This window comes from Brassica oleracea, chromosome C2, assembly GCF_000695525.1.
Source record: "Brassica oleracea var. oleracea cultivar TO1000 chromosome C2, BOL, whole genome shotgun sequence".
NCBI lineage: Eukaryota > Viridiplantae > Streptophyta > Magnoliopsida > Brassicales > Brassicaceae > Brassica > Brassica oleracea.
In genome coordinates this window covers 6,148,719-6,159,310 of record NC_027749.1, presented here as the reverse complement: position 1 = coordinate 6,159,310, position 10,592 = coordinate 6,148,719, and the positions used below count along the sequence as shown (strand labels likewise).

Here is a 10,592-nt window from a genome sequence, read left to right as displayed (position 1 = left end):
ATAATGTCGATTACTTACTTGTCCCTATTTACTTACTTCAAATATTTTTGTAGGTGGTTCCTAAAAGGAAAGGAGGCCGTTTAGTTGGGTTGGCCCGTCGTGCTTCTTCGTATCCGGCATCTTCTTCACAAGCTCCGTATGCCGATCCCATGATTCTCGAGGAGCTACATGACAAAGATGAACGGATTGGGGCATTGGAGGAGCAGAACACCACTATCCTTTCCGAGAATGCCACTATCTGTTCGGAGAATGCCACTATCCTTGCTGAGTTGGCATCCCAGAAGAAGTTCAACACCGAGATTATGCAGAAGCTAGATCGTTTGATGTCTTCGAGTTCATCTTAGTTTATTTCGGCTTTTTAAAACTTTCGAAATGTTTTTTTTTATTTCGGTTTGTATGAATTTTAAACTTTATGAATTTTTTTTTCCTATTTCGGTTTTTATGAATTTAAATTTTATAATATTATTAGTTTTAAATTTCTGATTTTTTAAATTTATTAATATCAAAAAATATATAAAAATACAAAATTAATTTGAAAAAAAAATGGGTATATACCGACGGACAGTGGTCGTCGGAATATACCGACGGACATATATCTGTCGGAATTTACCGACGAACCTCGTTCGTCGGAATGCACCGACGAACACTCTACGTCGGAAGTGTCCGAGGAACGTTCTCCGTCGGTACGTAGTTTTTCCGATGAACTCTGGTCTCGTGTATCCGCATTGTAATATCGTCGGAAGTTCGTCAGAATGACGTTTCTCGGTATTCGTCAGAAAGTCGTCGGAAGTTCTGACGAAATTCCGACGAATTTTTTTTTCCGACGAAACGATACCGACGGACGGGTTCGTCAGAAATTCGTCGGAATCGGTCTATTCCGACGAATTTCCGACGATTTCGGCCATCAGAATCCCCCTGTTTTCTTGTAGTGTGAGAAGAATACAAAAAGTTGCAAGATTTTCTGCTTAATCCGAATTTCGATTGCTATGGATAACATTCATAATGCAATGTGCGCCACTGCTGCCAACTTCCCACTTACCAAGGTAACATACCCTGCTATATCAACATTCACCCCCTGCTTTATCAGCATCTTCTACTACCTCAATAGTATGGACCACCTCATGACGTCCACAGAACGATGGACCAATAACTGCATGGGCTGGGTACCTCCTTACTCTCAGCTCTACATCGACATGCTTCTCTACATTCAGACTATGCGAGCCATGCAAGCCTCCGGCTATTTATCCCCCGGCTCTGAGATCTCTTCCCTCCTCGGAGACTTCTGTTACCTATTCCCTCTTCAAAACCTCTGGATCCCTGGTCCCCTAGTTGATGCTTTCAGAAGCGTCGCTTGCTTCTCACCATCAGCGTCTAGAAGATTCAGCAATGTAACTCCAGCGCTCCCCTCGTCTCCAGGCTGGTCTAGAGCTCGAAGATACAGAATCGCTGACACTGGTACAACTCACCTTCCCAACATTAACATTTTCATCTCTAGGTTAAACTCCATCTGTGCTGCGGCTACTCGTCCCAACGTGACGCCCAAGATATTCTTTCGTGATGTCGACGGTCCAAACTGCATGGTTAGTTTATTCAGCCAGCCTTGTGACAAAAGTGATCATGAACATGCTAACCTCACCTTCCCCGATGCGTGCTTGACCTACTCTGGAAGCTTAAGATTGTGGCAAGATGCTAACGACCGACTTCTATTTCTCGGCAGTCCACAATCTCTGGACGTGAAGGCTACTGAAGTTGGTGATAATTGGTCAACCTTTCTAAGGCTGTCGGAACACTCCACCTGGTTTGGATCGGTTGCTGCGATGATGGGTAAGTACTGCCAGTTTTGGAAAGGCTTTGTGCCTTTATACGACTGTTCTGCTTCAAGTTCAGCCGCTGGTGCTGTACGCTGCACTGCCACTGACACTGACGTGTTTGATCCCCCACACTGGACGGCACAAGCTGGAAACCACAATTCAACCCAACACGCTAACCCACATCAAGTTGGACATTACTCCATGCGTTCTAATCTATCTCTGGTTTTTAAGGCTGCTACTAGCGTAGAAGACATCTCTATGGCCAACATCTTCGCCGCTAACACGTACAACATATATTTGAGCCCTAATGATGATGGACACCGTGCTCTCCATCGTGGAATGTTTTGGAGCATCTACCCCGATGCATATACAAGGTCTGGAATAGAGACTTACCCCGATGTGATCCCCTCTTTAGCTCGAGACTACCACTCTTACTCTCGGATCGATTCCGACGGACTCTCATAGACATCATCAGATGATGCATCCTAGGTTTTGGTTAACATCGTAAGAATGTGTAGACGAGTTTTCAATTTTTAAATGAATCCCTACATCTTTTTCATCTTATATTCTTAATATTAGACTATATAAACTAATATAACGATCGAGTAACACCTGCCTTGGATGGAACTTTTGGTGTTTAAAATGCTTTTGATTAGCAAAACGATACTATAAGTTGATTTATGCCAAGTCACGGAGATGCATGAATACATTTTTTTCTTTTCACATTGAGATTCGTCCAAAGATATGTTCCGTAATTAGACAGTAGCATCATATACGGGGGACATTGTTAAGCGATACCAAAGAAATAATGAACGAGTTAGGCAAAGGCAGAGAGTTAAAATAGACATACTCTTGGCCACTTCCTTCTCAAGCTGTTGTTGAAGATGAGGTTTGTTGTGTAAACACATAAGCAACCAGAGGATGCAGCTTGCCTAGTACTCTAGGTTCTTAGATGCAAATGAAAAATCGGAAATAATGGAATGTGGATAACATAAACCGGCAACGTGGAGGAAGTGGGATTTATGGAGTTAGGCAACGCCACGTGGTCAGCAGGACAGCACAGTGGTAACAATAACGTTGAGTGGGGTTAAGTGGTTCGGCCACGTTAGACCATCGCTATAACCGTAGTGCACAGTTTCTTAAGCTCAATTTCTTTATTTTATTTTTTATTATTTTTTGTCTGATTTAAAAATAAAAATAAAAAGTGAACCAATCACGGACCGCCACGTGTCAGTGGGGTTCGCGAACAGTGCAAAAAAACATACCAAAGTTGATCCTTATTTAATCACTTCTATCACCAGTTTTTACAAAAAAAAATAGAACCCACCATTTAAAAAACCCTCTTATCACTCCTGTTAATTGTGTTCTTATAGCATGATCATTGCAAAAACCCATATTAGAGGTTCTTATTATTTTTTTAATGTATTTAAGTATAAAAAGTGATTTAAGAGACAAAGTTAAGAAACCCCAACATTTAATTGTTTCATTGCAAGGTTCTTAATTAAGGGTTCTTAAAAAAAAATTATTATACATTTTTTTATCAAAATTAAATTCTTACTCACGGCATAGTTAAACGTTTAGAAAGATCAAAGGTTCTAGAGTAATGCAATCTTGAGATCAATGAGTAGAACATGTACCGAAGTAGAGATCATTTTCTTAGCATCAGTTGCTCGTATAAGGCATCTGTACTCTATAGATTCCCCAGCCGAGCTCAGTTTCCTCTTCTGCAGCCTTGTACTCTATAGATTTCCCTTGTCTTTACTTTTCTCAAACATGCTCGTGAGTTCATTGAGAAACGGATCTAACTGTAATAAAACCTGAAAAAGACAAACAATACCTCAAAGAGATTATGATCAGACAGAACCAAAGCATTTGCAAGTGAAAAAGATTCGATTTTATCATTAAATATACACAAAGATTAGGTTTTTCCTGAATCAATCACTGAATAAAATAGTCTAGCGTCAATGCTGACTCAAATCACAGCAAACACCACCATACGAAGAATGAACAAATCTCACAAAAGTCTTAACACCGTTAGCTAAAAGCGTAACACACACACACACACTATATGTTTACTATCTCTTGAGCTACTCTAAAGTATCATACAGCTACGATGAATTAAAAACACCAAGAGTCTCAGCTATGTTTCAGTAAAATACTTGAAAATAGAATCCTATCTAGTACATACCCTTCTCCATAAGTAGCCAAGTTTCTGACAGCTACAAAAGCAGGGTTGGTCTGAGCAGGAGAGCAACATGTACTTTTACGGAACACACGGCACATAGTTAGATCCTTGGATCCTCTACCCATAGAGTTAGGAGGCTTTCCTGCTGATTCATATGGTGGAAACCTTCCTCCTTTAGAGACGCATACTCCTCTCGAATATGCTTTCATTGCACCTGAAAACATAACATTCTTAAGCAAAGTGCATTCCCCCAAAAACAGAGCATTTCACTCAAATTGAGCAGCTTTGATAAGTTTTTATTGCCAAGACTTCAACTTTCATGAATAAACCAATCTCAAAACGAACAAGTAACCCACATGAACAGATTATATTACAGAACAGTGGAAAGAAAGATGAGCAAGATCCAGGGGCTTACCATCTGTAACTCCGTTGAAGGTAGAGAAAACATCTTTCAAGGAATTGTCATCAGTTCCGGGTGATAGGCCTGGGATCAAAGCATTCAAACGGTTATACAAGAGAGATCAAATCAAAGCTAGTACACAGTAACAACGATTCACACAACTAAAAATAACAGTGAAGTGAAACCATCTGATTAGAATAATTACCACCAATGAAGAGCTTTGTGGACATGTAACGGAGAGAACCGAGCATTGATGTAACTGGAACGTTTCTGTTTTGTAAGATGCCGAGTTTGGTGCAGAAAGCCATTTTAGATGTCTGGAAACGATAAACCAACCCATTACAATAACATGTCATGTAAACACATTTCAGCAGTTTTCAAGACATCTACACTCCATTACATACCCAAAAAGCTAAATCTAAATTCCGATCAAATCAATGCTCGAATTAACCAAAAATGTCACATTTCTATGGCTCGGAGAAACCCTAAATCACAAAGGAGGAAGAGATCATAAAGCAAAACCTGGGATTCGATGGCTGAGCACGTCCCTCGTCGTTGTCGAATTGGAAGCAGAAGCAGAAGCAGAATCAGAATCAAAAGAATTAGACTTCGTCGAGAAAGAGAGAAAAAGAGAGAGAGCCGTGAGACAAAGATACGTGTTTAGTAAGAAACGTTTAATTAGAGCCGTTCCTTAAGTTAATACCTATTTTTCTTTTATTTTTAGTTATTAATTATTTTAAAAACTCACCTAAGAGCTCCAGATATTCATGCCCTAACCGGAATGGGTAAAGTGAAATGAGTGTGGGTCTATAGATGTGGGCTAAAGGAGGGCCCATGCCAATGATCCTGATGAGATCCTATGTTGGTAAGCGGTATTCACTGAATTAATGCTTTACGCAACATACCCTAATTAGCTTTCTTTCTTTCAATATAGTATGCTTAAAGTATAAATTCGATAATTTAAATATGCTGTCTGGTAATTTTTTTGTTTCTCAATAAACCCCATACTTTTATTTTATCCGCATAAGTACTGTATAATTATTACTGTAAATAATGACAAAATCTCGACAAAATTGGACATGGTTTAATGACCGAATCTAGAAGAAGATAAACATAAAATCATCTAAATGTGGTAACTGGTAAGAGTACATTTGATAATTAATTTGAAAATATCCTTTTCCAATTCGGCAATTCCTTTTTCCCCAAGAAAAGAAAAAGTAAACAATTCTTATAAAAAATAAATTAAAATCTGCAGGTCCCACTTCATAGGATAAGCGAGCCTCACCGTCTTTCAGACAACAATTAAAAATGGCCATCTCGTCATCGCCACGTCACATTCATCCCAGTTCCTATCCAGCCGCAACGGTCAAAGAAACGCCACGCGTCGAACATCGATGGCTCTATCTTCCACGAGCCTAAACAAATTATAGAGAAAATAAGATTAACAATGTTGATTTACAAATTACAAGGCCAGTTTTGCAAATTAGTCCTTCAATTTCATATTGTCAATTTTTAGTCCATATAAAAGCAGTTTTAAGCTAAAAAAGGTTATTTGTATGAAAATAAACAAAATAAAATTTTATTTTGTATTAAATATGTTTTGAAGTCTTGAATTTTATTTTATCAATTCCTCCACCAAATTATTAGAGTTAGCAATATGTAAAATAAACAAAGTAGGACAGCCAAATTGTAAATAAAGAAAATAAGGCAAGACCAACATGCAGAGTGCTTGGATGAGGATAAGATTAAGCCAACAGTTTCTTTTGTCCCTACCTCTGTCTTTTCCCTCAAAACTTACCTATCCTCTTCTTTTTCCTCACTTTTTCCATTTAAAATTTAATAAAAGGTAATAAATAGATAATAATTTGCTTCTTATTTTTATTATTAAATGTTCTTTTTAGGAAAACCACCAGAGCACACAGACACAAAAAAAAAAGAAGGAGATCAACAATATAAATATATCTCATCTTCTCTCCCCTTTCATTTCCTCTCTGTCTCTATTGTGTGTTTCGGAAGAATCTTACGATGGATAGAGTTGAATCTTATGTGTTTGATATCTCCGGTGATAGTTTGTATCAGTCTTCTTCTTCCGAGTCTCTCTCTTCACCTTCTTCTTCTTCCGCTGCGTCTTCTTCAATTGGGAAGAACAGCGACGATGAAGAAGACTTTCACGGTGGCGAAGGGGAAGAGAATGAAGCTGAGTCTACGTACAAAGGCCCTCTTGATCTGATGGAATCACTAGAAGAAGTCTTACCCGTTAGGTAAAAACTTTCTAAATTTGGAAACTTTTTTAAAAAAGAAAATTTGGAACTTTCCTGATCTGTGATAATGTGGTGTTTTGCGTAGGAAAGGGATATCGAGTTTTTACAACGGAAAGTCAAAGTCATTCACGAACCTAGCGGCTGAGGCTGCGAAGGCGTTGACTTCTTCCTCGTCGATGAAGGACTTGGCCAAGCCGGAGAATCCTTACAGCCGGAGGAGGAGGAATCTCCTCTGCCATCAGATTTGGGAGAACAACAACAAGAAGACAACTCCACGTGGCGGGATCTCGAAGAAACATGTCATGAGCTCGAGCAGGAGCGCGTTGACTCTCGCCATGGCGGTTGCGGCCGGAGAAGGATCTTCTTCCGGGGGAGACTCGTCGCAGGGGTCGAGTCCGTCTCCTCCGAGGCAGAGACATCATATGATGATGCTTCCTCCGCTGTATCCTAGGAGTCAGGGGTCTATTGGTAATTTGAAGTCGTCTCAATCGTCGTTGGAGTTTTGTGCCTTGAGATCGTACTCGGTGGCTGATATCTCGAGGTGTTTTCCGGCGAGTGGTCTTGGGTCCAGTGACTCGTAGTGATCATGACATTTGTTTTGTTGAAGTTATATCAACCCTTTTTAGGTTTTTGGATTAACGTCCGGAGAATGTATAGACGAGTTTGAAAACTTTTAAATGGATCTACAACTTTTTCATCTTAGTTTTTGTTCTTAATCAAGTTTTGAACACTAAACCATATGAAATATTTTTTATATTTAATTATAAACTGGCAATGCGTAGTTAATAAAGAGAGAGATCTAGTGATCAGATTCTATGTTTGGTGGGGAGAGCCGGAGATGATGGGATTTACTTTTATTAGCTATTGAATCTCTTTTGATTTATTACCAATAAGGTGTTGATTGTGCTGGTGAGAACTGATGGTATTTTTTTTTTTTTTTGAAACTTAAGAACTGATGGTATGTTGAGGAGTAATTTGTGTAACAAAGGTCACACAAGAAGCTTTGCAAAAATCAAGTCATATTAGTTTATCTGTTGGTCCAAGTAGTAGCCGTTACCATAAATTTCTGACCCGCTCTTCGAAAAAAAAGGACAACGGGTATATTTTCTGTTTTACATTTTTTTTAGAAATTAAATTTTCTAATTTTATTTTTAATCATATTTGTGTGTTTTTATAATCATATTTCTGTAAATTATTCTTCTTAAATGATTAGTAAAATATTTTAATAATTGTATCAAAATAGTATGACTAAACATATATATTAATAGGTCATCTTCCTAATTTAATATAATAGATGAGTTAATATATTTATTTAAATAATTTATTAGTTGATGAATATTTTTGCATGTTCCTTGAAATAACCTGCAAAAATTTGTAATCACAAAAAAATTTAATGTATGATTTAAGCTTAATAAAATTCTAAGGATATTTTTTTTTTGTATAATTTATTACAGTTAATTTTCTTTCTAATAAAAGGCTAAAAGTAAAAATATTTTATCTTTTTAGATGACATCGTATTGTATTTAAGATGGGACGATGTTGTTCTGAAGTCATAAGATTATCTTCATTATTGCAATTGAAATGCTTTTTTATTGGGTAGTTTCTTTTTTGTGAAATGATATAGAATTAGTTGTATCGTAAAGGGCGTGGACAACAGAAAACTATTACCTATATAGAATCAGTAACTTGGAGAATTAAAGTCACTCGGCAGTTTTAGCTTACAAAAGGTGAATCCCGATTATTTAGGAGTTTATAATGGAAATTACTCAAATATGAACCAAGCATACAAACTACAAAATAGTTATTGTTATATAACTAAATAAATATATTTAAAAATAGGTTCACTGGTAAAAATAGTTGGGCACAACATATAGCAATGGGTCATGATCCTAATTTAATAGTATTGATTCTAAGGATATTTTTTTTATTTATATAATTTATTGCAGTTGATTTTCTTTCTAATAAAAAGCTAAAAATAAAAATAAAAATATTTTCTCTTCTTCAGATGACATCGTATTGGGTTTAAGATGGGACAATGTTGTTCTGAAGTCATATGATTATCTTCATTATCTTCATTATTGCAATTGAAATGTTTTTTTATTGGGTAGTTTTTTTTTTTGTGAAATGATATAGAATTAGTTGTATCGTAAAAGGGCGTGGATATAAAATCAGTAACTTGAGGAATTAAAGTCACTCGGCAGTTTTAGCTTACAAAAGGTGAATCCCGATTATTTATGAGTTTATAATAGAAGTTACTCAAATATGAACCAAGCGTACAAACTACAAAATAGTTATTGTTATATAACTAAATAAATATATTAAAAAATACGTTCACTGGTAAAAATAGTTGGGCACAACATATATCAATGGGTCATGATCCTAATTTAATTTAATAGTATTGATAGTTACAACTTGCAAGACTCATAATCTCTATACAGTGATCTCAAACACAAAAACTTCAAAATGTCAAATATAGAAAACCCTTCATTGCTTCCTAGCTGTTTCTACTAGTTTCAGATTTATGGAGCTGGAGAAATAATGAATTGGAGACGACTATAAGATCAAGTTCAATGCCATTAGTCCACCTCAAAGAAGTTAACCATGAAAATGATCGTTATTGCAATTCAGTTGAGGATCTTACCATAGGAACACGCGCCTATATCCAGAGTGCTGAAGATTAGATATAAACTTACATTTCTTTTCAGGAGAAAAAAAAATAGTTGGTTGATTCGCTCTGAAAGTCTCACTCCCCACATTCTCAGCCACTGCCCACATTCCCTATCCCCTGATAAAAGGACTGATTTAATTTGATGCCCACTTCTCCTGAAGCCTTTAATAAGACCAACAAAATAAAACTGTAGAGACGCTCGGTGGTTGTTGTTTCAGTTAGGACAAAAGGTTCACTATGGTTGGACATAGAAGAACTAGGAGCAACGTACTCATGGAGGTTTTAAAAATGGGTGAAAACTACATGGCTATAGTAAATTCAACTGAATCATTAGAATTTCTGAATGACCTAGAAGTTTGGGGTCTCTGGAACACAGTGAGTATGTGTAATGTGTTGCCATTGCATCAGCACTCTATGTGATCCATACTAACATATTCCGGGGATTCATACCACCTCTTGGAGGATTAGATTTGTCTCCCATTTTGGCGTTCCTTGTTCTCAACGCCTTCACCAGCCCTGCTATATATGGCTCTTCCATGCGAGCTCCCACCAGCTGAAGGAGCGGCTTATTCATCATCTTGTGAGACAAAGTGGATGAGAAGGAAAAGGTTGACCAGCCACAAGAACCATAGACCAAGCTCTGCTTCTAGGAACTGAACCTCTCTCCTCTTTTCTACGCTTCAGATGTGATATATAACTTTTGAGTAATTTCTTTCTTCTGCATCTTTGGATTCTGAGTATTTTCTGTAAATTTTATTTAGAAATTTTATGAAAAAAGTTGTGTAAATTTTACAGAAAACTTTATTTTATTTTTTTATTAAAATAGAAAACTTTATTATATGGGCTTTTTGCAAAAGTGACTCAAAACTTGGAGTCAAACAGAAAACTAACATTTTCTTTTGACTCTTTTTTTTTTTGAGATTTTAACCCTACACCTGCATTTTATCTACGAAAATGCCATTAACATTTTTTTTTTTTCGAAAATGGCTTCTTTACTGTCTCAACCTCATCTTCTTCAAGTATTTACAATATTGCCACTGCAATGAATAGTGGCAACAACCTTGTACGAACTGTTTGGAGCTTTTAATGCCCTTTAATGCACGTAAATCTCTTTACACTCTCTCTGTTTCAATTGTTATGAACTAAAAACAACATTTCTTTCACTTTCTCTCTATATTCATCCAAAAAACTCAAGCTTTTGACAGAGCCATATTTCTTTCGTTTTGACTTACGGTTGCTTTCGTTTGAGGTTCTGGGTGGTTGGAGA

General features: G+C 36.9%; 2 protein-coding genes across 2 annotated transcripts; one reads left to right on the top strand and one right to left on the bottom strand.

Annotated features, from left to right (window-relative positions):
- Positions 1 to 3,285: 3,285 nt before the first annotated feature.
- Positions 3,286 to 5,050, bottom strand: LOC106326130 (glycine-rich RNA-binding protein 2, mitochondrial-like). Its single transcript, XM_013764154.1, has 5 exons — positions 4,919 to 5,050; positions 4,602 to 4,713; positions 4,412 to 4,480; positions 4,000 to 4,210; positions 3,286 to 3,628 (listed from the first exon to the last, which is right to left on the bottom strand). The coding sequence occupies exons 2-5, from the start codon at positions 4,702 to 4,704 to the stop codon at positions 3,613 to 3,615; spliced, it is 399 nt and encodes a 132-aa protein (XP_013619608.1). The 5' UTR covers positions 4,705 to 4,713; positions 4,919 to 5,050; the 3' UTR covers positions 3,286 to 3,612.
- Positions 5,051 to 6,339: 1,289 nt separating this feature from the next.
- LOC106324809 lies at positions 6,340 to 7,359 on the top strand. Its single transcript, XM_013762794.1, has 2 exons — positions 6,340 to 6,657; positions 6,743 to 7,359. The coding sequence occupies exons 1-2, from the start codon at positions 6,422 to 6,424 to the stop codon at positions 7,236 to 7,238; spliced, it is 732 nt and encodes a 243-aa protein (XP_013618248.1). The 5' UTR covers positions 6,340 to 6,421; the 3' UTR covers positions 7,239 to 7,359.
- The last annotated feature ends 3,233 nt before the right edge of the window (positions 7,360 to 10,592 follow it).